General features: G+C 56.6%; 10 protein-coding genes across 10 annotated transcripts; 3 read left to right on the top strand and 7 right to left on the bottom strand.

The window, feature by feature from the left end:
• Positions 1-589: 589 nt before the first annotated feature.
• Positions 590-2,879, bottom strand: BKA78DRAFT_47373 (uncharacterized protein). The gene has a single exon (XM_066893248.1). The coding sequence runs from the start codon at positions 2,741-2,743 to the stop codon at positions 947-949; it is 1,797 nt and encodes a 598-aa protein (XP_066738914.1). The 5' UTR covers positions 2,744-2,879; the 3' UTR covers positions 590-946.
• Positions 2,880-3,258: 379 nt separating this feature from the next.
• Positions 3,259-5,027, bottom strand: BKA78DRAFT_299733 (glucose transporter-like protein; the record flags this gene model as incomplete). The annotated part of the gene is made up of 6 exons (XM_066887098.1): positions 3,259-3,478; positions 3,522-3,950; positions 3,995-4,327; positions 4,368-4,530; positions 4,570-4,648; positions 4,689-5,027. 6 exons carry the CDS (start codon positions 5,025-5,027, stop codon positions 3,259-3,261), a joined length of 1,563 nt encoding a protein of 520 aa, XP_066738913.1.
• Positions 5,028-6,234: 1,207 nt separating this feature from the next.
• Positions 6,235-6,921, bottom strand: BKA78DRAFT_356871 (uncharacterized protein; the record flags this gene model as incomplete). Its single annotated transcript, XM_066892123.1, has 1 exon — positions 6,235-6,921. The coding sequence occupies one exon, from the start codon at positions 6,919-6,921 to the stop codon at positions 6,235-6,237; it is 687 nt and encodes a 228-aa protein (XP_066738912.1).
• A 1,965-nt stretch (positions 6,922-8,886) lies between these two features.
• Positions 8,887-11,874, bottom strand: BKA78DRAFT_258468 (P-loop containing nucleoside triphosphate hydrolase protein; the record flags this gene model as incomplete). The annotated part of the gene is made up of 3 exons (XM_066885284.1): positions 8,887-9,132; positions 9,178-11,812; positions 11,855-11,874. The coding sequence occupies 3 exons, from the start codon at positions 11,872-11,874 to the stop codon at positions 8,887-8,889; spliced, it is 2,901 nt and encodes a 966-aa protein (XP_066738911.1).
• A 170-nt stretch (positions 11,875-12,044) lies between these two features.
• BKA78DRAFT_47306 (acetyl-CoA acetyltransferase IB) lies at positions 12,045-13,386 on the top strand. Its single transcript, XM_066893247.1, has 3 exons — positions 12,045-12,132; positions 12,176-12,298; positions 12,341-13,386. Exons 1-3 carry the CDS (start codon positions 12,074-12,076, stop codon positions 13,347-13,349), a joined length of 1,191 nt encoding a protein of 396 aa, XP_066738910.1. The 5' UTR covers positions 12,045-12,073; the 3' UTR covers positions 13,350-13,386.
• A 666-nt stretch (positions 13,387-14,052) lies between these two features.
• On the top strand, positions 14,053-15,907 carry BKA78DRAFT_258345 (endoplasmic reticulum Oxidoreductin 1-domain-containing protein; the record flags this gene model as incomplete). The annotated part of the gene is made up of 3 exons (XM_066885273.1): positions 14,053-15,382; positions 15,476-15,668; positions 15,742-15,907. Coding segments are annotated over 3 exons (1,689 nt in total), but the record flags the coding sequence as incomplete, so codon positions are not given.
• Positions 15,908-16,257: 350 nt separating this feature from the next.
• BKA78DRAFT_259033 (uncharacterized protein) lies at positions 16,258-18,711 on the bottom strand (the record flags this gene model as incomplete). Its single annotated transcript, XM_066885333.1, has 2 exons — positions 16,258-16,461; positions 16,552-18,711. The coding sequence occupies 2 exons, from the start codon at positions 18,709-18,711 to the stop codon at positions 16,258-16,260; spliced, it is 2,364 nt and encodes a 787-aa protein (XP_066738908.1).
• A 476-nt stretch (positions 18,712-19,187) lies between these two features.
• Positions 19,188-20,228, bottom strand: BKA78DRAFT_299727 (concanavalin A-like lectin/glucanase domain-containing protein; the record flags this gene model as incomplete). Its single annotated transcript, XM_066887097.1, has 1 exon — positions 19,188-20,228. One exon carries the CDS (start codon positions 20,226-20,228, stop codon positions 19,188-19,190), a length of 1,041 nt encoding a protein of 346 aa, XP_066738907.1.
• A 2,016-nt stretch (positions 20,229-22,244) lies between these two features.
• Positions 22,245-23,357, bottom strand: BKA78DRAFT_299726 (uncharacterized protein; the record flags this gene model as incomplete). Its single annotated transcript, XM_066887096.1, has 1 exon — positions 22,245-23,357. One exon carries the CDS (start codon positions 23,355-23,357, stop codon positions 22,245-22,247), a length of 1,113 nt encoding a protein of 370 aa, XP_066738906.1.
• A 468-nt stretch (positions 23,358-23,825) lies between these two features.
• On the top strand, positions 23,826-25,357 carry BKA78DRAFT_326007 (uncharacterized protein). The gene is made up of 2 exons (XM_066889407.1): positions 23,826-24,310; positions 24,355-25,357. Exons 1-2 carry the CDS (start codon positions 23,857-23,859, stop codon positions 25,110-25,112), a joined length of 1,212 nt encoding a protein of 403 aa, XP_066738905.1. The 5' UTR covers positions 23,826-23,856; the 3' UTR covers positions 25,113-25,357.
• The last annotated feature ends 2,080 nt before the right edge of the window (positions 25,358-27,437 follow it).

Raw genomic sequence — 27,437 nt, 5'->3', positions numbered from 1 at the left:
GCTCGCGCGGCAAGTCAATCAGCACCTTGACTGGCCTGCCAAATGCCGTCAGTAGTAGTCTCTCGATCCATCGCTTGCATCCTCTCGGGCACTTCCTCAGGGTCCATCTAACTCCAACTCCATCACGGCATCCTTCAATTCTTTGGCTGCCCTGCTCTGCCCTGCCCTATCCCTATGAAAAAATGTGCTGCTTGCGTCATTTCTTCGTTGGGACAAGAGAGATGGACACCTGATCGCGTGACGTCTTGCGTGAGTCCTACTCCCCGCATTCCACGGATGGCGACGTTGGCACGGCAACATGGCGCGTAGGCGTTGGTTCCGGGGACAAGACGGCGTGGTTCGACGTCAGCGTGACGATTGAGTGACGATATCTTCATCAAGATTGTTGGTTGAGTCGAGCTGCTTCAAGCGCCTCACCATCATTCAACCCGACGAGAATGTGTCATGAAATCGCAATGATTAGTCGTCGCCAACTGCCAAAGTCAACACGCACTGTACAGTCAAATCAAGTCCACTAAGATGCATAGTTGAAGGGGTATCATTTGCACTTCCATTTGCTTTCCATCATCCACTCACTCCTTCACTCGCCTCCACTGAATCAATCGAATCAGTTCTCGCATCGCATTGCAGCCAGCCAACGCCGTCATGATGCTGCCCATCAAATGATCAATTACCATACGCCGTGTCCATGCAAAAAGGAAAAAAAGCCGCCGTTTGTATGTCGGCAACGCGTTGTGAAAAACACCGTGTCTGTACTTGAAGAAAGGCGAACGCAGGGTATTCTCAAAGGTTTTGATTCTTATCGACAACTTGAAAGGGTGCTGAAGCAGGCCGACCGGTCGTGGACGAGGCCGTCCGGGTATGAGTCGAGGTCGGCCGAAGTGAAGTGTACGCCCCTGCAAGCAGGCGCGGAGCTACGTCTATTTCTTTTTGGACGACTGTTTTCCTATCCAACAACAAAGGCCTCCGGAGGCAGCGTCGCCCTAGCCTGCTCAAACTTGGCCATGGCGGTCGGCGGGTCCCAGTTGCTCTCGGCCAGACACAGCTCTGAGTATGCTGGCGTCATGCCCGTGGCCTGGCAGAGTTGGTTGACGAGGTCCTGGGGGTTGATTTCCGGTGTAAAGGCAGCAAAACCGCCGTATGCGCGAATGGTCAGCATGTCGTTGATGACGCGGACGCCCGTTTGACCGCCAGGACCCAGAGTAAAGGTGCGGTCGAAGCTGCGCTTCTTGACGGCCTGGCCGGTGGCGACGTTCATCTCTTCGTACTCGCCGTGGATGATGATTTGGAGTCCGCCGACTCCTTGAGGGTATTGGCCGCTGGGGTCCGGGACACAGGGCACCGGCAAGACCTCGACAAGCCAGCGTGCCGGATCGGAGGCGTGCTTGGTCGGTGGGATGGTGGAAAAGGCCTCGCGGACGGCGTCAGGACCGCGGTAGAGGCGGGCGGTGCGGGCGTGCCGGTGGGTAATGGCCTTGAGGTTGCGGGAGCGTTTAATGTACGCGTCCCATTCGTTCTTGGTGGGCATTTCCGAGTTGGGCTCGCGGAGCGCGTGGGTGTTGACCTGGAGGGAAAACTGCGACGTGTTGTCGTAGTACATGTTGACCAAATTTGCGCGGTCGCCGTCAAAGCCCGCGAAAAAGTTGGCGATAAAGGGCGCGGCGACGTTGCTGTCGTCGGCAAAGACGGGTGGGCGGACGGGAATGCCGTCTCGGCCTGCTTTGGGGGCCTCTCGAACCTGGACGCCGTTGAGGAAGCGCATGGTAGGAAACCACTTGGTGACCTCTTCGTGCCAGTTGGCGGTTTGCTCGACGGGGTTGCTCGACAGGATGAGGTGGTCAATCTTGCGGAGCTTGCGCTTGAGGGGTTCGAGGTCTGCCAGAGTGGAAATGTTGTTGGTGGAAAGGTCGAGGTTTTTGAGGTCCGGAAGGGTGACGGCCAGCGAGCTAATGGTCTTGAGGTCGGAGAGTTGGTTGCTCTGGAGGAGGACGCTTTCGATTGCATTCTTCTTTTCCGTGGCCGTCTTGAATTGGTTGTCGAGCGTCTTCATCAGGGCCGGAAAGAACTTGCTCGTGGTGGATGCCATGTTGAATATACCCAGCTTGACGAGGTCGGGGTCGGAGCCAATGTTGCTGAGGTCCAGGAGCTTTTGTTCGGCAGAGTAGCGGCGCTCCAGCACCCGGACAAAGACGTCGGTGAGCTCGTTGGATGTCGTCTCTTTGGCGGGCTGCTCGCGCTCTTTTTCCTCCTCAATCTTCAAGGGCTTCCCCGCAAATACCCAGTTGTCCAGACGCTTCAGGTACGGCGCCTCTGTGCTTGTGACGGTGACGAGGATCGAGTCTGGGTTCTCGGTGGTATATCTCTTAATCTTGACCGGGGGCTGCGTCGCGCCTCTGCTCTTGGCACTCTTTTGCATGTTGAAGGTCAACTTTTTCTCGAGAAAGGCGACGAGCGAGCCGACTCCGCCATCTTCATTGACCGACGCCTTGCTTCCCTTGAAGCCGGTTATGCGGAATTGGGCCTTTGTAACGGGTGCGGGTTGCGATTTGGGGGCGTCGGACTTGAGTAGCTCGCGCTGGAGGGCGTTGGTGTTGACGGTGGGTCGGGTTCTTGAGGGACCGCCTCGTGAGCTTGCTTTGCCGATTCTGTTGGTGTTTTGCGGGCGGTCCATGGAGACGTCGCCGTCGCGGTCGGTACGGCCAGGGCGACGCTTGCCGCGGGTGGAGGGTTGGTTGCGCTTCATGGTGGGTGTGTCGACGGTGGTGAGTGTCGAGCTGTGGGAGGTGGAGTGGTGAAGAGTGAGGAAGAAAGAAAGTCGAGACGGCGGCCGTTAAGATGTGGAGGGCGGGCCAAACTGCGGTACGGCCTGACTCAGCAACCCACTTGATGATCCGCGTCGCTACCGAGTGAAGTGAAGAGTCAAAGAATCTTTGTTGAAGCGCAAAGGCAGACGCCGCAGGCATCAATGAGGCTACAACAAGGCGTCAGGCACAAAGGTTGTGGCGGTGGTGGCGCATGTGGCTTGCCTGCAACACCATCTCGATTACCGCATCCGTCTGTCATCAACTTCACGACAAAAGAAATTCCCAAGGCGTCGCCCATCGACGAAAGAAATTCAACGCAAGCATTATCCCAAGTCACACTCTCAGACGCAAACGCTGTCCCATCCATTGTGAGAGAATGCTCTCTACCTCCAAGCACCCGTCTCCAGGATGCAAACCCATCGATTACCAGAATTACGACTCCATTCCGCCACGCCTACGCACTCTCCGTCTTCTCCGCTGTCTGAACAACCTGCACCGTCTTGCTGTCCTTTCTCCCCTCGACCTCGTCGACAAACCTCGTCTCCGGAACAAAGCCAGGACTCTTCCAAGCCCGGTCAATCTTTTCGTACAACTCGTCGACCTGCTCCAGACTCAATCCTTTGGTCTCGTAGATAAAGGCCCAAACAAAGATGATGCAGATGAAGCAACAGGTCCTATGGATGTCAGCGAGGCTCGGTTCTGGTGGCGTCTACTCACCCCCACACGAAAAAGACCTTGGCGCCCATGTTGGCGTTTCCTGGCCCGTCGTCGACCATGTAAGGTGTGGAATACGCAATCGCCCAGTTGAGGAGCCAGTTGGATGCCGTCGTCATACTCAGCGACTTTGCGCGCACCTTGAGGGGAAAGATTTCGCCCGTCACTACCCAGGCCGCCGGTCCCCAACTGCAGGCAAAGAAGAAAATGTAAAAGCAGACAAACGAAATCATCGCCCTCTGCGCAGGCCTGTCCGTTGTGTGCGCCACGGTTCCTGTAATGGCTACGACAAACTGGCAGAAAGCCATGCCGATGGCGCCCATGAGGAGCAGAGGGCGGCGGCCCCACGATTCAATCATCCAGAGACCGGGCAGTGTTGTCACGACATTGATACAGGACGTAATCATTGTTATCGTGAAGGGGTTGTCAAACCTGGAAATGTCAGCAAATTATCCACCCTTTTGATGATTACTGACCCGGCGTTCTTGAAAAAGCTCGTTCCATAGTAAAAGATGAAGTTGACGCCTGTAAGTTGCTGGAGAGCCTGCAGCGCACACCCAGTCGCCAGACGAACACCCAGATTGCCCTTGCAGCAGTCAATGTACGTGGCCCGGCCGAGCGACATTTCGTACATGTGGTTGGCATGAATCTCGGCAAGTTCGTCGTTGATGACAGGATGAGACGGCGGAAGTCGACGTAAACGGGCCAACGACCGCGATGCCGCCGCATAGTCGTCCCTTTTGATCAAATATCGTGGAGTTTCGGGGAGGAAAATCAACCCCCCAACCAAGATGATGGCCCACGCAAATCTGTCCGTCAGTTTGGACTTTCAGAAAAGGAATAACGTACTGTACGGCTATGGGAATTCGGTAGCTCCCTGAGTCGTTCCGGTTTTTGGTCGCATTGTCGACAATCGCGGCGAGAAGAAGACCAATTGTGATGGCGAGTTGGTAGCAGCCGACAATGGCTCCACGGATCCACCTGGGCGAGGTTTCGGATTGGTACAGCGGGACTGCAGGTCAGCTACGTCTTTATCGAGTTGATGACTTACTCAATGCGCTGATTAAACCGACACCGTATCCAGCAAAGAATCGTCCAGCAACGAAAAGAGGAATCGCCGTCGCAGCAGTCTATCAATCAGCATCATCCAACACATGCGGCAATACTCACCTGGAAGGCTACTCCCAAACAAAAGATTCCACAAGACAAGATCAAGCCCATCCTCCTACCAAAATAATCACCCATTGGAGCCGCCGTCAGAGCGCCAAAAAAGGTTCCTGCCGACAGGATCGAGACGATTTCCGAATGCTGGCTCGAAGTGACGTCTGGCTCTCCTTTTTCGTTTCTATGACCGGTCGAGAATTCGTTTTTCCAGTAATCCATGGCCAGGATGCCTCCAATGGTGCCGGTATCGTAGCCAAAGAGGATACCGCCAAAGGCGACGAATGTGCCAATGACAATGGCCGGCATGGCCGAGCCCTCGTCCGCGGGCCTGTTGAAGAGAGGCATGTTTTCCAACGTTACTCTGTCAGTTCCCAAATTTCGAAGAAGTGAGATCCGCAACGCAACAGTGGCAGCAGGCAGAAGGCTTATTATAGCGCCAGCAGTGGCTGCTCGTGATTGGATGCATTATTCAAACTTCAATCCATTAAAACGGGCAAGTCTGGCCTGCATGCGGGGAAGAGCACGCAAACTTTGTGGATTCTGGGGTTTGAGGCTCTCAAGAAACCATTCGCGGCCGGCCAGAACACGCCACTGGAAGAATTGGGGAGGTTCAAGATTTTACGTTTGCGGGGATGCGTATGTGGAAGGTTTGGAGCGTTGCTGTTTAAGGTGGTATTTGTCGCATCGACGCCGAGGCTGAACAAGAGTTGTTGAGCGTCAAGGACGTGCATCCAACAGGGTCGACTTGCGAATCTGTTGGATGCACGCACGGCAAAAGCTCGACCGAACCGAACATGGATGATCCTTTGACGAGGAGAACAGCATGAGTGGAGGACTTCTTATGTCGACCACGAGACAAACAAGCCAACTCCAAGACGGGATGCTCTGGTTGATCATACTACTTTCTTACTCCTCCATCGCCTGGATGAATTGACCGACTCTCAAACAAGCTTCCAGAACGAATCCAGGACCAGGTCCGCGGCTCTCTCCAGGACCACGGCCAGCTGCCACGGAGTATTCCTCCTGATGTCACCGCTCGTCAAGATCGACTCTCATCCAATCTTCATCGTCGGACGCGCTTCCCAGGATACGACGCAGATCCACCATGCGACCAACCCCGCGGGGCCCCGCCGAAAGCAAACTATCCGAGCGATGTGCGCAAGGATCTGTTCACGACCCGTCCCATCATCCAACACCACACTCAACGATGACTATACAGCCTCGCCCCTGCCGTCCGCGTGCTGATCACTGCGTTTTCGGCGTTGCGCGAATTGGGAGCCAACCGGGCGACATGTTGCCAAAGTTTGTGGTCGACTGCTTTAGCCATACTTTGGCTGGCCGATTTCGGCGCGGAGGGTCGAGGCGCGGAGAATTTTCCGTGAAGCATGGAAACGGGGAGTCTTCAGTGTCTGATGCTTTGGGATGAGCACTCACTAGACCCATGCTTGTTTTCAAGAGCGCAGTATGTCACAATTCTTTCGCGTCACTTTCAGATTTGGAAGGTTCAACTCGTGGATTTATTTCTGCATGACTTACCGTTGGTGCCAGCACCTTACCTATCCAGAGCAAAGTACTCAAACACTTCTGCCCTGACAAGGACCATCTCACCGTCACGATTCCGCGCAAATGGCCTGCCGCGACCCTCGTACCAGCGATGGGCTTCTTCGTCGCCAAACTCCTCTGCAATGAATAGGAGATGCTCTGGTCGCAGCGGCTGCTCAACGGCTGGCATCTCGACGGGGCGTTCAACTGTCTCCAACTCAACTGGTCGTTCAACAGCTTCCAACTCTGCGGGCTGGACGCCAGTGATACCCAGACCAAAGGCAGCAACTTCCAGTCCCGGCTGCTCAACAACCTCAAGCTGCGCTGGCGAGACGACACGCCTGCCAGGAATCGGGCTACCGTCATTCGACACGTCAGCATCATAATCTTCACTCTGCCCCTGACCCACCTGCTGCAGCTCTGGCGTCGGCTCCGCACTGCTATTTCCATTGCTCGACACGTCGGCGTCGTACTGCTCGTCCTGCTCCCGGTGGACGGGGAGTTGCGCGGCGAGCTCGTCGGCCGCGGCGCCCGTCACGCGGCGGAGATGGTCGAAGATGGCGCTGCGGACGTTGACCATGGCGCCGGACGTGTCGCGGGCGAACATGTGGCCCCGTCCAATCTCCCACAACATCGACTCGCGGTCGCCGAACCGCTCGCGGATGGCAATGGTTTCGATGGTGGAGTTGGACTTCATGGTGGATGTGTGATGATGGATTTTTGGTGAGTTTCTGCCGATTTGGAGGTGATTTTGGGCTGGTTTTATGTCGCTGTGCAGGCTTTGTTCGCTGTATTCGACTTTGAACAATGAACAATGCAGCAAGCACATGGGCATTGTTTGGACGCCGTCAATCGAGGCTTGGTTTGAGTCGAGATCCAGGAGACTCGAGCACTTCCTAGCGTTGGTCTTTGCTGACAGTTCTCTTCTCTCATTACTTGCGTGGCTTACAGTTACAGACTCATCATCTATAACGTCTCCTCCCAGCCACAATAGTCTCGGTACCGTCCCCTTGACACCAACACACCTTCCTACACTTGTATGTGATCCCCTGAATCACAGCACAATCTTGATTCCAGCTGCGCGGCCAAAACATGAAATTCGGGGGTCCCCAGGGAGGCCGATTCACCAGCTCCCTCTCTGGCAACTCATTGCGCCAGACCCAATGACCTGTGTAGTGTGACAACCGGTACCGCCGCCACCTTTGCGCGTCGATGTATACATGCACTGCTAGGTCCACACGGCGAGAGCGCATCCAATCGTCGGCGACGCGGACTGTGTAGTGGAGTCTACGATCTTGGCTTTTATGGGGCAGGTCCCTGCGAGTGGGTGAGCCAGTCTTTCTGGAATCTGTCTGGCGGCTTCTCACGTCAATATTACTCTGGGAAAACGGTGCAAGTTGTGTTGACTGTTGAATACCCAGACGATGAAGTTCAAATGCGCCACTCGCTCCTCAGTATTGGGTTGATCCACGGATATCTGTACGTCGTCGATGAGGTCGAATGTACTGATTGGCATGATGGCGATTTTACAGGGTCAACTTCTTGCAGCTCAGTCTCTTCCAATGCTTTAATGCTGTCGATCTGTTGATTTCTGCTGGACAACCATTCCTCTCGTCCTTCTTAAGTAACAATGAATTGTGCTCGCGTCTGTTGACAATGGGACTTGTCTGCAAGACACAAAAAAACAGATATCAGTGCTTGACTGAGCGAGAGTGGTGTTTTGCATCGAGACAAGACACGAAGTTCTCTGGAGTCTGATGCATGCGATACGCGCTCAAATTTGATAGAGCCGCTGCAAATTCAAAAATCGTCAATCTGGTTTCTCGAGATCAGCAAAACAAAATGCCCTGAGACCACAACAATGCCATTATCCACCCACTGCCTTCAAAAATAGCTGCACCAACAAAGCCGTCCCCTGTCTCAAAGACAACAAAGCCTCCAATCTGCATCTCCCTTGCCACTCCGAAAACCGCATTGCAAATACATCTCCCCCCACCCCCATCCACATCTCCTTCTCACATCCATTCACCCAAACAAGAAAATTCCACCCAACATGCCTCCCCGCAAAGCCAAACCCTTCGAAGCAGCTCGCGCCGCCCTAGCACGCAAACAGGTCGACAAGATGGCTGATCTGGTGAGTCTATCTATCCCCCATCCCCCTCCACACGTAGGTAGGTAGGTCGCTAACGACAGCAGCGAGCCGGCCGCGCCCTGGCGGCGAACCGGTGTCAGATGTGGCGGCGCAAGGCGGCGAACGCGGAGAAGAAGGAAGAGAAACAATGAGAGGTGGAAGAGAGGAAACGCCGCATGGCAGTCGAGGAACTGGATGACTTGTTTCCATCTGTGGATGAGCCAGCGGCCAAGAGGCCGAAGAGCGCGGAGGAAAAGGGGAAGGGCGTGTCTGTCGCTGGCGGCGTTGACGTCGCGCGGCCCCGTGTCACCGCGAGTAAGAAGAAGAGTAGCGTGCTCGTGGCTCGCCGCAAGAAGGCTGTTTCGTTCCTGATGCCAAGCCGCGTTGCGCCGCTCGAGGTGCAAAAGACGGCCATGGGGGGCTTGTTTGTGTTGGGAGGGAGTGCGGCTAACAAAAATCACAAGTCATAATGTCCAAAACTTTTGAATCTGGGTATTAGAGACCACGGTGTCTCACTCGCTTCGCTCGCTTCTAACCATCAAGAATACCACTCTCCTTCAAACTCCTAAACAGCTCGGGCTCCAAAAACTTGCCCACGGCCACATCCTCCGCCAGACCCTTGCGCCGACGCGTCTTGAGGACAAAGTCGCGCGCGGTGGCCTGCGCAGCGGCCGGTTCGAGCGGACGGAGACGCACATCGCGGTCGAGAGGGTCGCCCGGGACGACGGACCAGCGGTCAAAGACGAGGGAGACGGTTGCTTGGCCTTGTGTGTGGATCTACAGAATTAGCATGCCCCTTGGATGAAAGTGGAGAGAACGCACCCTCAAGTCGGTCTCGAAACCAAAAGAATCAATCACTGGCAGCAATCCCTTGACCTTGTACAGCGGCGTCCCGGCAATGGGACCATCCTGCAACACGTGCCCGCGTCGCCGTGCCAGCACCGTGTAGAGGCTGCTGACGGCATCCGCCGGACCAATCATGTTGCAGGCGTAGACGGGCTCCATCAGACGCGGACTCGCCATGAGGAATGCACTGTAGCAGGCGCGTCGTGCCGTCGGAATGACCTGTCCACCGCCGCGGAAGATGGGTTCAGGGGCCAGACTGACGTCGGTGAGGCGGAATTTGGCGTTGCGGATGGGTTCCTCGCAAAGAGGCCCCTCGCGCGTCGCCCAGCTAAATCCTTGGCGGATCGTGTCTCGCACCGAGCGGAGGAGCTTTTGGTCGACATCAGACGGCAGCGTGTCGTTTTGGAGAATGTTTGGGCCTTGATCTTCAGGACCAAAAGCCCAAATGTTGCGAGATGCGAGGAGGTCGTAGCCGTAGTTTTCCTCGAAGAATTTGCCCACCACGCGGACCGGGTCTTTGATGTTGACGCGGCCGGCTTCAATGTCCTCGGCGATGCCCGGATCCAGAGGCTCGGCGACCATGGTGAGCTTGTTCTTTTTGTTTGGTGTGAGCGCGTAGCATTTTATCGCCGAAGTCTCGACGACCGTCTCGCAGAATCGCGTCACAGGGTCCGACACCTTGATTTCCATGTCTGCATACAGTCGCCGGAGGTCGTGCAGCACGCAGTCCATGTACAGCTCGCCGGTGCCGAGCATAATGTGCTCGCCCGACTCTTCCACTTTGGTGGTGATGAGGGGGTAGGATTTGTTGATTTTGCGGAGGCCCTCGAGCATTTTTGGAAGTTCAGAGGGATTGACGGGCTCGACAGCGACTTTGAAGACGGACTCGAAAAAGTGCTTGACGGGGCGGAAAATGTATGCATCGTCGGGAAGCTTTGGAGGGACAATCGTCGCCGACTTGACGATGCTGTTGTCGACACCTCCAAGGAGAACCCAACTTCCCGCAGGAATGCCGCTCACCGGAACGTTGTACCGTGATTCGGCGATCCAAACGTTGTCAATGGTGGCGTTGACCATGTCTTCTTCATCTTCAATCGCAAAGCCCTCGCCCAAGACTCTGACTTCACCGGGCCTCGCAATACCGCTGAGGACGCGGCCAAAGGAGTGAAAGGTTTTTGCGTCGGTCGTGTTGAAGAGCTTGGTGACGTGAATGACAAGAGGGCCGTCCTGGTCGCACCTTTTTAAACTCTCGGCCGTCTCGGTGTCGAGAGGACCAGTGTAATACCTTTCCAGATATCTTTGCGAGCCTTCTATAGGCGACGGGACGTGTTGGACCACCATGTCGACGAAGCCACCAGACGTGCCAAAGAATTGCTCGCACGCCAATTTCAACAGTTCCTTTGCGTCCGTCTTGAGTTGAGACGGCTTGAGTTGAATTCCCAAACGACCGAGCGTCTCTTTCAAGTCTTCCGGACTCTCGCTAATGGTGTGTGAAAAGAGTTTGTAAATGGGCTCCAAAATCCAGTGAACAAACGACCGCTTTCCTTCTTTGTTCCTCGAAAACTTGCGGCTCTTGGAATTAAAGTAAATGTCGCCCCACAACCTCTTTGCAAAGTCGTCGGCGACGAGTCCTGGGTAGCTGTCGGCGTACATTTTGGCAAACGAAGGAAGGGTAAACGACCAGCCGAGGGTGCTGCAGGAAAAGGCAACGTTGCCCTTTTCGGGACTCAGACGGGGCTGGCCGGGGAGGGTGCTCTCGATGATGGTGTTGACCTCTTCAATTACATGTTTCAGCTTGAAGTAGGCGTCGGCGGGAGGCAGCTTCAATTCCAGGATGAGACGGTCCATCTTGCTAATGACCAGAGTCAAGGCCAAGCCTTCCAACACTGCGTGCTTGATGATTTGTTCCGTGTTGACCTGCACGCCCTCGACCACGTCCACCACCAAGACGACTCCATCGGCCAGCCGTAATGAAGCAGCCACTTCGTCGACAAAATTGACGTGACCAGGAGTATCCATAATGTTGAAGAGATGCGACTTGCCCTTGGTGCTCTGCAACACCAAGCTCATAGGAGCCGCCTTTATGGAAACGCCGCGCTGTCGCTCCAGAATGTGTGTGTCGGTATATCTCAGCTGCTCGTCCTTGCCCCTCCCAATATTCTTTTGCTCCAGCTCATGCGTCTCCATGACCAGCATGTCCATGAAAGCAGTCTTTCCGTGGTGCAGGTGGCCAGCTAGAACAACATTGCGCACTTGATCGGGATGGTTCATGAGGTCCGTTTGAAACTCGCGTGAAAACCGCACCGGCGGGAGGTCGGTCTCTTCAATTGTAAACTTTTTTTGCACCACCGGCTCGATTATGGGCTGCGTCAAGGGTTGCGCATCCTCTTCCTCCACCATGGTTTCGACATCCTCGCCATAGACTTGTTGCGCCGAAGGGTAGTATTGCTTGTCTTCGTGGAGAATGACGGCATTCGAAGGTCCGTCGTCGACCTCCATGAGCTGCTGGTCGTCGTTTTCGTCCTCGTCCTCGTCATAGACGTATGCGTCGGCGGCGGGCGCGTCATGGTCGGATTCTTCAGATTCGGCCTCGCCGATGAAATTGCCAAACCTGGAGGGTTAGCAGTTGGAAGGTGTTGGGATCAAGACTTACTCGTCGTAAAGGTCGTCCATGGTGGTGTTGATGATGCGGAATCGACTTGGAAAGCTTGAGCGCGACGCGATCTTCTATGGCGGTGCGCGGTGTGGCGTGGCGGTCTGTCGGGCGGTCTGTCAGGCGGTGAGACCCTGGAGGTCGGGCTTCGAGCTTACCCCTCGCTCGATCCATTATTTTCTCCAACTCTACACCTTCGGACAATTTCCAACCACCACCATGTCTCCTCCCGTCTACATTGTCTCTGCAGCCCGTACGCCGGTTGGCATGTTTCAAGGGCAAGTCAATCACCGCCAATGCTTCTCTTCTAACATTCAATAGCTCCGTTTCGAGCTTGAGCGCTGTCCAACTCGGTTCCCACGCCATCAAAGCTGCTGTCGAGCGTGCCGCAATCAAGTCCGAGGATGTCGAGGAGGTTTTGTTTGGAAATGTCCTTTCCGCCAAGTAAGACACTCTTTGTTGTTCCAAACTTTTCTGACTCCCCAGTCTCGGTCAAAACCCTGCCCGCCAATGTGCTCTTGGTGCTGGTCTCCCCGAGGCCACCGTTGCAACAACCGTCAACAAGGTGTGCGCTTCGAGTTTGAAGGCCATCATCCTCGGCGCTCAAACCATTCTCACCGGAAACGCCGAGATTGTGGTTGCTGGTGGCACCGAGTCCATGTCCAACGTCCCTCACTACCTCCCCAACCTTCGCGTCGGCGCCAAGTTTGGTGACCAAAAGCTTGTCGACGGTGTCCTCAAGGACGGTCTCACCGACGTTTACAAGACGGAACACATGGGTATTCAGGCCGAAGAGTGCGCTCAGGACCACTCTTTCAACCGCGAGCAGCAGGATGACTACTGCATCCGCTCGTACAAAAAGGCCAATGCCGCGCAGGAGGCCGGGTTCTTCAAGACGGAGATTGCCCCGGTCGAGGTCAGCGGTGGCCGTGGCAAGCCCAACGTCGTTGTCGACAAGGACGACGAGCCCAAGAACTTTAACGAGTCCAAGACCAAGAGTCTGAAGCCCGTCTTCATTCCCGGCACCGGAACCGTCACTGCCGCCAACGCCTCGCCTCTCTCCGACGGTGCTGCTGCCGTTGTCCTCGCCTCCGAGGCGGCCGTCAAGGCCCACGGTCTCAAGCCCATTGCAAAGATTCTGGGCTGGGGAGACGCTGCTCAGAACCCTTCCAAGTTTACGACTGCTCCTGCGCTCGCCATCCCCAAGGCTCTCAAGCACGCCGGTATTGAGCAGAGCGCTGTTGACTTTTACGAGATTAACGAGGCCTTTTCCGTCGTTGCTCTGGCCAACATGAAGATTCTTGGAATTTCCGAGGACAAGGTCAATGTTCACGGTGGCGCGGTTGCTTTGGGTCATCCTCTGGGTGGATCGGGAGCGCGCATTGTCACGACTCTTTTGGGAGTACTGCGGGAGAAGAAGGGCAAGGTTGGTGCTGCGGGTATTTGCAACGGTGGTGGTGGTGCTTCTGCGTTGGTTGTCGAGTCTCTGCAGTAGCGCGCGAGAGACGAAGGCTCGTGAGTGTCGACTTTATTGTTTGACAGTCGCATAGCTGGGCATGGCATCAAAATTCATAGAGTAGTAATGAGCATGGTTGCCACGTTGGAAACACGCCGACGTCGGTGACCGAGCCAACGTGCGGTACGTACTTGCTTATACAGTCTTGACGATAGGGTTGAGTTTAATTTATTTTTGGAACAGAGTAAAGACATGACGGCATCACGAGTTGTGGAGTGAGTAACACATTCAACGTCTGCACCTGAGGCTCGTTTAGTTGGGGGCGGAGTCAGGCACTCCCGCTCGGGGTTCATGTAGAGTCGAATTTGTGCTAGAATAAATGTCAAAACGGCGTCTGCGGAGACCAATGCAGGGGCGGACAAAGACGGGAGACCCATGCGACGGAGGATGCGGCTGTCGATGCTTTCAGTCAACCGTCAACAGAAAGGCCACATTTCCTCTCTCGCACCACCGTGGCATGACGCCGCTACAATCTTGCAACGTCTGCGGCTGCACGCCACGGCGCCACCCGCAAGCTCCAACTCATAACCCACACCTGTCCTCTGCATCACCACCTCAACACCCTCGTCATGCGGAGACATTTTCTTCTCGTCTTTGTTCTGCTGTACCCGTCGCACGCAAGCCAATGCGCTGTAAGTCTCCAGCATCCCTTGCGTATCCCATCCCTCTAACGCTCTAGCAGATCGACCCGCGATCGACCGTTTCCGACGCCTGCGCATCCTTTTCCGACCTCGAACGCATCAACGACGCCGTCAAGCCGCTGCTCGACAAGGTCACCAAGCAGACCGACTTTTTTTCCTACTACCGCCTCAACCTCTACAACAAGAAATGTCCGTTTTGGTCCGACGAGAATGGCATGTGCGGCAACATTGCCTGCGCCGTCAACACGCTCGAGAATGAGGCCGACATTCCGCTCGTGTGGCGCGCCGAGGAGCTGGGCAAGCTCGAAGGCCCCAAGGCCCAACATCCGAGCCCGCGCGACCGCGAGGAGCGCAACGGAAAGCCGCTGGCCGGGAGTTTAGGTGAAGACACGGCCGAGACGTGCGTGGTGGAATACGACGACGAGTGCGACGAGCGCGACTATTGCGTCCTGGACGACGAGGGCGCCTCGGCAAAGGGCGACTACGTCAGCCTGGTCGACAACCCGGAAAGATTTACTGGCTACGCCGGCGCCGGCGCCCAGCAAGTGTGGGAGGCCATATACCGCGAAAACTGCTTTTCGAAACCAAGAGAAGAAGCTCGGGCGGCGCTGGATCTCCGAAATGTCATGAGCAAGCAGCCGCTGCAGCAGAGCATCCAGTCGGCCATTGCCCACAACGAACGCCCGCGCGTGGACCAGCTCGAGTTTGACGACGGGTGTGTTGAAAAGCGCGTCTTTCACCGGGTCGTCTCGGGCATGCATGCCTCCATTTCGACGCACTTGTGCTGGGACTTTTTGAACCAAACCACGGGCCAGTGGGGCCCAAACCTGGCTTGCTATGAGGAGCGCCTCCACCACTACCCGGACCGCATCTCAAACCTCTACTTCAACTACGCCCTGGTGATGCGCGCGGTGGGAAAGCTGCGGAACCAGCTCCAAAATTACCGCTTCTGCAGCGCAGATCCCCTCGAGAACCAACACACCAAGGACCTGGTGACGCGACTGACGGACACCATCCCGGACAACCTCTTTGACGAATCGACCATGTTTGCTGACTCGGCGGGGGTGCAGCTCAAGGAGGACTTCAAGCAGCGGTTCCGCAACGTGTCGCGCATCATGGACTGCGTGGGCTGCGACAAGTGCCGGCTGTGGGGCAAGCTGCAGACCAACGGCTACGGGACCGCGCTCAAGGTGCTGTTCGAGTACGACGAGCACACGCCGCTGCGCCAGACGGAGCTCGTCGCCCTCGTCAACACCCTCGGCCGCATCTCGCACAGCCTGGCCGCGCTCAAGAGCTTCCGCGAGATGCTGCCGCAAACATCCACTGTTGCGTCGGCGCCGGGCTCCATCGCCCCAACCGCTGCCAGCTCTCGTGCTTCTGGCGCCGCCGCGCCCTCCCCCAACGTCGTCGACAACATGAGCGCCGAGCCGTACATGCCGACGCCGCTGGCAGACGCGTACGCAGCGCGGCAATCACTCGAAGCCGCTCAATCCGCCGCCGAGCCCCCCGTCGACGACGACGACGGCTACCCCGACTTTCTGCTCAAGCCGCGCAAGGCCAACCCGACCATCGGCGAGGCGATTGCCGAGGAGGCGGAGCTGATTTGGAAGACGAGCTGGTGGATCCTGGGGCAGTGGGCGCGGCTGCCGGGGAAGCTGTAAGTGGCCGTCCCGATTTTTCCGCTCTACTTGTCTGTCTTGTGAAGTACTGATTTGCTAATTTTTGTGCAGCGCCCGCATCGCCATCGTCGAGCTCTCGCGCCTGTGGGACTTTTGGCTCGGCCTCCCCGTCAAGCCGCGCAGCTGGGAGTTGCGCGTGCCCCGCCGCGAGGACGTGTACGGCGTCGCTGCCGCACGGGGTGGGGGAGGTAGAGCGAGGCAGAGGACTGAGCTGTAGTAGAGTGGGAAAAGAGAGGCGGGGGCGTTTTCGGATTGGGTTGTTTCTCTATCTGCATGCTGTGTGGCTGCAAAGAATGTGTGGAGGTGGTCCTCATAGCGTCTGGCGTTTGTTTGGCTGGTGGATCTGGGTCTGGGTTGATTCTCATGGCATTTTCCCCCTGTGGGAAGGAGGTGCATCTAACATGTCTATTGCATCGTCACTTTGACGCCACGTGTGTTCAGTTGTTGACTCGATTTTCTCGTCATGTGTAGGTAGACAAACGCTGCGGTTGTGTTATTCTTTCATTGCCTGGGACCTTGTCTCACCCCCTGAGCCCTCACCCCTCAACCCCTCTTGGTCTCCTCACCTCACCTCAACGAAGAGTCCCCCGACACAACCCTCACCTCGCTCGCCACGGCGTTGGCCAGCTCGACGCGCACGCCCGCCCCCGTCAGCACGTGGATCCACAGCCGCTGCGAGTCGCTCAGGCGGTCGTTGGCGCTCTTGACTTCGACGAAGAGGACTTCTCCGTGGTTGTGGTTTTGGGGGTTTGGAGAGCCGATGGCAGGGGACTTTGCTTTGGCCTCGCCGTCTGCCTTGGCTTCAACATCACCTTTGGCCTCGACATTCGTCTCGGCTTTGGCCTTGGCATTCGCCTCGACCTCGCCCGTCCGCCACAAAAACAAATCCGGCACGCCGCCCCTCCTGACGCCGTACTCCTGCGCCAACACCCTACACACGGCACTCAAGCCCTCGCCTCCAAACGCACGCAGGACCTCCTCGACATCTTCCCACTGCCAGCGCCAATCAACCCCAACCACAGCCGTGCGGCGCTCCGCCTCACGCTCCCACGTCTCCCTGGCGATGCGGACGGCGTCGCCATTCTCAATCTCGGCCAGCCGCGCGTGGACCAGCGACGCGCGCGCAGCGTAGAAGCCGTCGCTGGCCAGGTCGAGCGGGGCGGACTGGTAGGGCGTTTGGAAGACGTGGGGGACGTAGGTGAAGAGGACGGAGTGGAAGAGGAGGCCGAAGAGGGTGGTCAGGATGGAGGATTCGGTGTGGGCGCCGCGCCAGCCTTGTTGCTGGTAGTGCGAGAGCGCCATTTGCTCGACGCTGCAGGGCGAGCCGGATGACGGGTCCAGCCAGACGGTTTTGCCCAGGCGGGGGGAGGTCGAGGAGGAAAAGGGGTCGCCTGCTCGCTCGACGCGCACGCCCTCGACCGCCACCTCGACCGGCGCTGCTAGCCGCACGTGCGAGAACGAGTGTTGCAGGCGCTTTGCAATCTTCAGGCGGCGCTCCAGCTTGACGACGCGCTTCTGCAGGTCGTAGTGGTGGACCAGGTGGGTGAGGTGGTCCTGCAAGCCCAACTCGCACGTCGCCAGCGCGACCTGGCGCCAGTGGCGGCGGTGGGCTTCGGGAGTGCGGCCTTCCGCCGGCGTCAGCGCCGCCATGTAGTGTTCCTCGAGCAGGGCCTTGCGCTGGTACCACGGGCCGCGGCGGGCGACGTGGAAGAGGCGCTGGTCGAGCAGTTCCGAGACGAGCGCGTGCTCGCGGAGGTGGTGCTTGAAGCGGCCAAAGACGTACGCCGCTTTGTGTACGATGCGTGTGTATACCCATGCCGGCGACAGCCGTCGCAGATAGGCCCCCTCGCCGCTGAGGTAGACGCTGTCCTCCTTTCGTTGCTCGACGTCGAGCAGCACGCGCCAGCGCGGGTAGACGTCCTCAAACACGTCCAACACGACTTGTAAATCCCGCTTCATGCCATTCTCGAGGATGCCGTCGACGTGGAACTGGGTGCGCAGGGCGGCTTCAAACTCGAGCAGCATGGCGCGCGACGGAAAAATGTTGGCCGACCGCGACACGACATAGTCTGGAAAATTGCGGCGGGCAATGCGCGCCAGGATGATGGTCTTGAGCGACTTTTCGGTCCACTCGGTGGAGCGGTAGAAGACGAGGTGGACGCGCTCAAAGAGCTTGAGGGCGGCCGACGACAGACGCACGCAGGGCCCCGTCTCCGCCATGATGGTCTTGACCCAATGGGCGTCGCGGTTGTCCGTGGATCCAAGCCCCGTCTGCTTGCCGCTGGTGCGCCGGAACGACACCAGCAGCTCCGTCTTGTTCTTGCCCTGCACCTTGGCGTCTTTGGCGAGGGCCTTGAGTTCGTCCAGCTTGAGCAGCGACGACGCCTCTTCCAGCGTTGAAATGTGGTCTTGGGAGCGATCGGCAAACGCAAACGTCTCTCCCAGCGTCGTCCCTTTGGGCGGCTCCAACTCGCCGGGATGGCTGGCCTCTTCCGCCGTCGACTCGGGGAGCCGTCTCTCGAGCTGCAGCATCCGGATGGCCGCCTCGACGTCCACGTCGTAGCCCAGCGTGTTGACGCGGAACCAGGCCGCCGTCTTGCGCAGAAACAGCCGCACGTACAAATACTTGGCGTCGTAGTCCAACCCTCGCCAGACCCTAAACACTTTGTTTTCCCTGTCGTCAAACAGGTGGCTTTCCTCCTCCAACACCGTATCCAGCGCCAGGTCGAACGCGTCGACGTAGATGCTGCTTGTGTACCGCCCTGTCGCCTGTTTTGCCTTTTCGTACTCTTCAATTGCCGACTCGTCGGTGGTGATGTCGGGGGCGGCGGTTTCAATGTCTGTCTGGCGGGGGTGGTCGGGCTCGTCTTCAGCGTCGGAGTCGGGCTCGTCTTCAGAGTCGGGAATGACGCGTGGAGCGACCTTTGGCGGAGAGTCGAGTCTGGGTCTTTTGGCAGGTCTCTCATCCTCCCGCCGCACAAGCAGCCCCGTCAACTTGGTCTGCTTCTGCTTGGCCGGCATGGCGTTGGGATTTTGCGGGCGGAGAACCATGTTGCATCGGTCAATCGGGAGCCATGGCGTGCATTGTCGAGTGAACGGTGCAGTAGATTGTGGAGGTGACGCGCTGACGTCGAGATCGCCTCGCCACGAGATCATGTGACTGATGACTCATCAAGCAGTTGGGAAGATCCCAGCGCGACAGGCGGCGTCAAAAGCAGTGATTTTCAACTTCAGCTCGTCGTTGTTTGTTTCATTTTTGGGAATGCAGGACAGCTGAATCAATTCAAGACTGGCATAGCAAGACATCCCACTCCAGCTGCGTCAAATCCCTCGCAACCCCTAACCCCCGCCACCCAGCCATCTATCATACCTGGTATACCATCATAAAAGTCGTCAAAGAGTGATAAGATGCACAAGAATAAAGGGCAGCGCAGAAGCGAAAGAAGACAAGTAGCGCCACGCTGAAACGAGCGAGGGATAAGCTTACGACAAGCTTATCAGGACAGACGCACAGGACGCGCGTTGCGCGCGCGCGCGTACGACGACGTGTAGTTGCCGGTCGAGTTGGTCGTCGAATTGGTCGAGGTCGAGTTTGCCGTCCCCCACTGATACACCTTGAGCGAGTTGATCAACCAGTAGGCATCCTTGAACGCAGCGGGATTGTTTGCAACAAAATCATCGCAGCTGTCGGCCTTGGACGCACACGAGTCGTCGGAGCTCCAACTGTTGCCCGCCCAGTCGCCGCAAAAGGTATTGTCAAAGACAATGGTGAGGTCGGAAAAGTGCGATTGCACGTCGCAGCCCCCAAAGTGGGCGCGCGGCATGCCCCACGACTCCATGGTGGGCTTGCCGGCTGCGATATCCGCCGGGATGCTGCTGCGGTTGAAGAACCAGATTTGGATGACTTGGTTGACGGGGTCGACCTGCGTGGCAAAGACGCCGCCCTTGTTTGCGTTGAATCCGGAATATGTCGACGTCGAGTCGTCGTGGACGGCGCAGCCTTCATTCCCATCCGCGTAGGCGTAGCAGTCGGTGCTGCTGACGGTGCCGGCCATGGCGCCGTGGGTTTCGCTGATTTGGCAGCCGTTGGCCGTGTGCAGCGTCATTTGGTTGGCCGACTGCGTGTTGACGCCCTCGAGAATGTCGATTTCGCCGTGCGTCGGCCAGTCCGGGCCAAACATCCAAAAGGCCGGCCAGGTGCCGCAGATGCCGCCGGGAAAGTGCTCAAGGTCCAAAATGACCAGCCCGGAGCTGTACGAGGCCGTGCTGTTGAGGCGCACGCTGGAGCGGCCGCTGGTCGACGTGCTGGTGTGGTCGACGCCAATGTAGATTTGGTTTTCAGAAGTGACTTCGGTCAGGGAGGAGCTGTTGGCGGTGGCCGAGTCGACGTATTGAACGAAGCCGTTTGTGGGGTCCTGGCCGTCATAAAAGTCAAACATGTCGAAGAAAATGTCGGGCGTGTAGTCGTGCTGCACAACCCAGCTACCAGAGGACGCCCAGGAGCCTGCGGCCAGCGCAAGGAAAAGTGTGGAAATCATTGTAAGGAGTGACTCGAAGGAGTGTCGGCGTGCTCGCACGCTGAAGAAAAAAGAGGGAGCTGGTAGCTGGCAGACTAGCACGGTCAACGGCTGGTGAGGAGCAGTCAGATTTTGGGGCGCAGGAGGAGCATGCTAAATAGTTTCGATAAAGGACAAGGGGTACAGCTGAGAAGGGCATGATTGGACATGTGGTAGGGTAGCAAGGATGGTCGAGGTGCATGTTGCGGGTCAGAGAGTCGATGCAGGAACGGCGTTTGCTGGTCTTGATTGGTGTTGACGCTGACCTAAGCCGTTTCAGCGCCAATGCACACCAGGGCGGCTACTGCAAGACACCAACTCTCAGCCAGACTCAGCCAGCCATTGGCAGCTATTGAGCCAGCTGTGACGGTGCTGGTGTTTGTTTGGGAGAACCCAGCCATGTGACGATGCTGGTGATGGTTTGGGAGAGCCCAGGGTCAGAAGGTTGGTCCCTTGCGGCCCGAGAGCTTGACCACCCGCCACCCGCCACCAGGATGACGCTGCAAACACTTCAACAGCACCGCTTTGTCTCCTCCTCGTTTGCCTCTTCTGCAGCGTGACTTGATTTTTCCAGCCACGTTGAATTTTTCCTTTGCCGCAGTGGGTTTGTATCACCACGGCTCGTCGCGCACCAATTGGATTTCTCTCCAGCTGTGCAGTCCCACCGCAGAGTTAAGGTTTTGGCGCAGGGGCCAGTGATCTTCTCTGCGGGAATAACGACGACAACGACATTCCTCCTGGTGACAGCCCGACAGACGTCGTACCGACATCAGAGACTTGTTCGACTCCTGCATCACTCCTCGGCCCTTGCAGTCGGCCATCCGTCACATTGCCATGCCTCCTGCAGTCCTCTTTGACTCTCGCTGACGTGGCCTATATCGCCTTTTTGCTATCGCATCCTGCCTGCAGCATCCAGCCGTTGCTTGTTCCGCAGCAATTTCGACCCGACGAATGGCACGCCGACAACCGTTGGCAGCACAGTGTCAAGCTGATGGACGCCTGTCCAATCGCGACGACGCACCCACGTGGAATTCGCCGCCTGTGCGGCCCGGTGGTTATCTCATCTTGCAGGGGCTGCGCCAGGCCGATTGGCGAACGACGGAACGACGCCTGCATGGCCGACGCACCCAACCCGCAGCCTGCACCCTTTTCACGCGCGGTTAGACGGGCGGTCGGACGGACGGACGGCTCCTGCAGCTGTTTGAATTGTGCAGTGTTTGTTTGCTGCCAAATGTTTTGCGCAGATGTTTTGCGGAGATGACTGGCGTTTCCTCTTCAGTTGCCCTGGGTCGGACTGGACCGGCACTGCCGAGTCTCCTTGCCTCCGTCTCCTGCTGTAGCAGGGAGCGAGAAACGGCGTCACTGCAGCCCTATCGTACAGATATGTACCCTGCCGTCGCACTGCTGCCCCACTCTCTCGACTCTCAGAGATTTTTCGCAGCAGAACGGCGACGCGTTTGCAGATCCGCGGCGTGCAGCGTGCAGCATGCGAGGCTCTTAGGTTGGATGCGGACTGCATCTCCGGCACACCGCTCGAGTCAAACGACAGCCCCTCGGCGGCGAGGACGGACTGGCATGGGTCCCGGAAACGGTCATGGTTCGCCACGCTTTACCACACAAGTCATGGAAGTGAAGAGATGATGGTTGAAGAGCCAGCCAAATTGCAAGGCTTTGCGTGCTCTCAGCTTCCTCGAGCAGGCAAGTATTCCGTACTTTCGTTCTTAATCATTTCCTCTGTTTGCGGCGTCTCATTCAAACACTCTGCACGAAAATTGAAAGCGTCCATCTCGCTCCTTCGCAACACTACGCTTCGTAGCGTATGCTGTGGTATAACATGGTGTCCTAGTTGCTGGCCGTAGAGGTAGGAGTGGCGCGCCTTTCGTTTCTTTTCGGTTTGTTGTCGTCCAAGTCGTCAAGCCTGCCGTCCATGGAGGGCCTCTTGTCCAGCTGCTGGGTGCACCGGGGCTTGGACCGACGCGCAAGGAGCATTCCTGATCCTCAGTCGGATTGGCAATCGGTTCTGTTGAACACGCTACCGACAGGGTCGGATGAGGGACCAGCCTCTGTCGCGGGCTGCTCGACTTCTCTGATTGCGGCCCAGTCGTCGCTGTCCATGCTGTTCAACAATTTCAGCTCCGCGAGCCTCAGCAGCGCCTCAGCCTGTTTCTGGTACTTCGAATCGACATCGGCCTTGGTCAGGGTGAAGGACCTGAGTCGCTTCTGGACTCTCTCCTCATGCTCAAGCTCCGCTTTCAGCCTCGCTACCCTGTTCATCTCGTCCTCCAATCGCTTGTAGATTGCCGTCTGTTCCTTGTAGTTTGCTGGAAACATTAGCTCGACAAACAAAGAAGCCCCCGAAGGCGACTTACCGAGGAAGGGGGTGAATTTTATCGCATGCTCCATGTAGGAGTTCCAGAGGTTTGCGTCCATCGTGTCGGCACTGTTGTTGGAGGGCTCAGCAGGTTGGTGTCCGAGGCCGTGTCCGGAGGAGATGTATCCACTTCCAATCCTGCTCAAGAGCACCTCTCCGATCCAGCCTTGTTCAACTGCCCATGTCTTGTACACCACAAACTGTTGCATTTGATAGCGCGGGAAATAGACGGCGCAGACGGCTTCGACGAGATTCCTGATGAATGCACTGTCGCTGTATTCCTGATGTGCGTTGAGGCTGTAGCCGAACTCTGAAAAGGTTCGGCTCTGCCGTTCATTGTCGCAGTCTGTGGGCAACTTCTTCAAGGCGGACTCGACAAACTTGTTGACATTTTCGTATGCCGTCTTTGAGGCAACGAAGAGGCGCTTTCCCGAATACCAATCCACTGCTTTCTTTCCTTGGATGGATGTGTCGATCTGCTCAGCAAATCCGTCGTCCCGCGCATTCTTGTCCTCGCCGTACTCGGACTGTTCGGCGTACTGCGTGACCATGGCCAGGATATCGGAGACTTCGTGATTGTACGGGGGCTCGCCTTTGTCGTCGGTGAGGTACTGGGCGCAAATCACCGGTTGATGCTGGCCGCTGGAGTTTGGTTCTCGCCACTGCTCGCCGTACTTTGTGATTGCTTTTCGAGCACGCATCCGATGCTGTGCTGCGGGTCCGTCCTCGGGGCCAAGCATGACACGGGGAAGGGACCCCTCGATGATGCATTTCACGACTTCATCGTTCATCGAAGCCAGAATGTCATGGGCGTGCCGGTCAAATATGTCGCGCAACTCCTCGCCGCGCTCGAATTCTGTATGTTCCTCGTCCCAGACACGCTTTACCAAATACTCGAAACGTGTGCCATATTCTTTCATGTACGGGATGCTGAGGTCCTCGTCGAACTCTTCTGGCTTGAGTGGACGATTCCACTCCGCGTCCTCGGCACCCTCAACTTCGGCCGGTTGGGGCAATTCGCCGTCGTTGGAGAGGTCAGAGACCCAAGAGTCCTCAGGTCTGGGATCCATGGTGCTTGCGGGTGAGAGGTGGTGGGAAATGCGGTGGAGGGATGTTTGTGGTGTGGCCGTGGACAAAGTTGGAATTGGCGAGGTGGGTGTGGTGTTGAGGCAGCAGCCCCACCACCACAGAAACATGGAACTCCAGCCAGACAACATCACCACACAACTCCACCACGCCATGTCGTCTCCCACCACTGCGCAAATTCCGGCCGACGCCGAAAACGACACTGTCCCTGTGGTGACAAAGTCTGGTATCAAGTTTGTTTCGAAAAGGGTCGCAGAGGAGTTCATGAAAGTCCAAGCCGCCATCCGCGACCTCGAGTCCAGTATTCCAGAGTTCGGTGGAGCATCTGCAGATTACGTTTCCAATGAGGAAATCAACCACCTTCTGCAAGTCGACAAACCAAGCACCAAGTCTGCACCAAATGACGTTGAGACTGTTGTTTTTACAAACCAAGACCTCGATGACACTGAAGTGGAGAGCTACACGTCTATCAAGGACGCTGTCGATGAAGGTGAAGCAATCGCCGCATTCAGCGCTTTCCCAGACTTCTTCTCGACTATCAAGGAGACGGACAGCTTTTGGCGGGAGAGGTCGAAGCTTGATCTCACCCTGTGGGCTGCACGGGACCGTAAGTGAAATATCCAGCTGTGTGGCTTGACTGACGAGGCATAGTGCCGAAAGGTACCAACATCACCAGAGAGACACAACCTCTCTTCTGCGCCCTTGTGCTGCTGTCCACAACCTGTCCTGATGCACTGCCAGCGGGCATCAGAGGCGCAGCCCTCTCTCATGACCAGACTGAGCAGTTTTCGAAGCTCCTAAACGACATTGCGGGCAACGCAGGCGCCGATCACACCAAGCCGTTCCAGCAAGCGTGGGACTCCCTGACCAAGGGAAACAACATTTTCTGCGCGGCCTTTGGAGTTTTCACAAACAAGCTTGGTGTCAACACTGTCGTTGGCAGGCATGACGGACAATGGTCCATGGTGGTCGAGAAGCCGGTGATATTCTGGGAATCTACGTTCCGATCGTTTTTCGGTCCATCTCTTTCCAAAGACGGTGCAGAGTCTCGCCAATTCTGCGTCTGTGACGACAATCTGCCCTCCTACCTCACGGTCGTATTTTCCGAACACTCTTTGCTATATGGGCCTCTCTTTCCTGACGGTCGAATCCCAATCATGGTCCGCACTGAAGACGGTCACCGGTCGTGCGCCATCTTGGAATGGGTGGCTGGCATATACTCCAAGATGGAAGAAGGCGAGCTTCAGTACGAGGTGGCATTGAAGGGATTTGGAAAGTTGGGCTTGGTGGCTGTGAATACGGGCTTCATCAGATGCAGTACCCGCGAATATGCGGAAAAGGACGGCAAAGAAGCGGGTCTGCGTCCCATACTTGTCATCTTCAGACGCGTCGCCGGAATGCAGACGTAGGTTGGGGTAGATGGGACGAGCGGACACATCAGGACGTCGTCACTGGTACATCTTTTTGGAAGCATGCACACAAGAAACGGTTCGAGGTTGTATCGCCACGGGCATCCGCTTGACTATTCCTTGTAACTACTCTCTGTGTCCAATGAAGACTCCTCGTGCGTCAGTTGAAGCCCATGGTCTTCTACAGTTGTCTCCTAAATGAAACTAGCGTCAGTGTGGAGCCTATGAATTAAATTTGTCATGACCTACCTTCTTTGCGCGTGAAGAGCCACCGTGAACAGTCCACGACCTGCGGTGAGCTAGCCTGAGCTTTGAATGTTGCTCCCATGCATGTTGAATCACCACTGGCCTCAAATTTGGAATTTGCAAAAGTTTCGAATCCATAATTCGATTGATCCGAATTATCAAATAGTGTCCAACGCTCCCAAGACTTTCTGCCCTACACAAAGGCCGCACAAATAATCCATGAAATTCAAGTTGCTCGGATTGGGCCAGAAATCTCTCAGTTAATCATAGTGACCTACCGCGAGTGTCCGCAAGTGTATTTTGGCCCAAACGCCGAAAACTTCTCCGTCGGAAAATCAAAGGATCAAAAAATGGTTTGGACCCAACCTCGCGAAAACAAAAGGCTAATAGCATCAGGGGCTAGCTCTCAATGCCTCAAATACCATGAGAAAGAATCAGCTTGCCATCTTATGTGGTCGTCGAAACACTGCAAAGTGATGGGCCTCAGGGGCACAGCTGCAGGCAAGAAACACGAGAAGAACAACGCACATCAAAGCATTTCATTGACTAGACAGTTCAAGAATTGACCCATTCAACTCATCCCATAACCCAAGATTACTGGCTGGTGCAACAAATCGTCCTGGCGACTTCATACAGTTGCGCCATCTCCCAGATGAGCTCCACCTCGGCGACGGTGATGTTGGCCCCGAGAAGAGCGTGGGCGTAGCGCCGCGTCGACCCTCTGAAGGATTCGGTCCCATTCGCTCGGACCGTGAGGAAAGTGTAGATCGACGTCAGAGCCATCGATGACCAAGAGGGCCTCCGAGTCGGACGACGATTAAAAGTCTTCGATCGGGTCAGGGGCACTGTTTCCGCCCAGCGGGGACGAGGGGGGCTCTGAATTCGGTCAGGATTGCACGGTAAATAAAACGGAAACTTACGCGGCGTCTCCGAGACGTGCGTGCCAGAGCGACTCATGGCGGGACTGGGATTGTTCGAGGGACGGCGAGGGGATTGACCGTGGACTATTCTCTGTCAGATTGCGAGGCAGTCAAAGAGTAAACTAACGCGTGAGGAAATACACGGCAATCTTTTTGGCCTGACGTCCGACGGCAGACGGGCTGGGCTGGTCGCAACAAAAAAGCGAAGAATTAAAAAATTTGCTCAACAAACCACCATCCTCAAGGTCTCCTCATCAAGACTCGTTTGCTGAGCAGCCAAGAAAGCAAATGCACCACATGATCCGCAACGATGGAGGTTCCTCTTGAAGCTGAGCTTCGCAAGCCGACGCTATACCACAATCTCTGCGTCTTCATCCCTATAACCAAGCACGTTTTCCACCACCATTACTGCCCGGCCAGTCCTTTTGACGACTTATCAATTCCGAGAGACCGCGTCCCGCCATCGATTTCACAGCGGAGACGAATCCCTTCCACTCGACGCGCTCAGTCTGCGACTCAATTCCATCGCTCCCCGTCAGCTGCGACCCATCCACCGCCCAGAAATTGGCTGAGCGATCATGCGGCCACCGCTCCCACTCGCCACCGCCTCATATTCAAGGCCTCCTCAAGCAAGCAAATGCACCACATGATCCGCCACTGGCCTACCGTCCTTGCCAGCCACCTATGGACGCCCCCCCCCCCCCGGAGGCGAGCCACCAAGCCGACGCCCTACCGTCACCGACTCGATCTCCGACCTCAATGCAACCCGACTTGTGGACAAGAGGAGACAATTCTTGAAGAGGATAGGCTGGATCATCGGGCACGGCGACGCCGCGCGATGTTGTGCGAGGACCGCTTCGATTTCCGTCTTGACAACACGCGACCCCAGCACGGCGACACATATCGGCGACATTGGTGAAGGTTTGAGATGGCATGCAGCGAGGCGCGGAGTGTTTGATGAAAACTTTCCATGAGCCTGGAGCCACGAAAGAATTCTTGGCCCTGCCGTAATCCTTCTCGACAGGCGCCTGTACTCTGGTCGACGACAGCTCGATCAGATCCTCGCGGTCAGGAGACGCTGGCTCGCATCTCAAATTACGGAACCTCGTCAATGAAGTCTGACTGCTCAAGCCTGGAGGACTCGAGATGCAGCGCATCC

The sequence above is a fragment of the Phyllosticta capitalensis genome, assembly GCF_038381095.1.
Source record: "Phyllosticta capitalensis strain CBS 128856 chromosome Unknown BKA78scaffold_12, whole genome shotgun sequence".
NCBI classification, from domain to species: domain Eukaryota; kingdom Fungi; phylum Ascomycota; class Dothideomycetes; order Botryosphaeriales; family Phyllostictaceae; genus Phyllosticta; species Phyllosticta capitalensis.
The sequence above is the reverse complement of the archived record's forward strand: the minus strand, read 5'-3'. Positions and strand labels throughout refer to the sequence as shown.

Bases quoted from the DNA above. Each gene is read 5' to 3' on its own strand.
- BKA78DRAFT_47373 (XM_066893248.1), bottom strand. From the start codon at position 2,743: ATGAAGCGCAACCAACCCTCCACCCGCGGCAAGCGTCGCCCTGGCCGT.
- BKA78DRAFT_47306 (XM_066893247.1), top strand. From the start codon at position 12,074: ATGTCTCCTCCCGTCTACATTGTCTCTGCAGCCCGTACGCCGGTTGGC. The intron at 12,133-12,175 runs GCAAGTCAATCA...AACATTCAATAG, and splicing joins CCGGTTGGCATGTTTCAAGG to CTCCGTTTCGAGCTTGAGCG. The intron at 12,299-12,340 runs GTAAGACACTCT...CTGACTCCCCAG, and splicing joins GGAAATGTCCTTTCCGCCAA to TCTCGGTCAAAACCCTGCCC.
- BKA78DRAFT_326007 (XM_066889407.1), top strand. From the start codon at position 23,857: ATGTCGTCTCCCACCACTGCGCAAATTCCGGCCGACGCCGAAAACGAC. The intron at 24,311-24,354 runs GTAAGTGAAATA...GACGAGGCATAG, and splicing joins CCTGTGGGCTGCACGGGACC to TGCCGAAAGGTACCAACATC.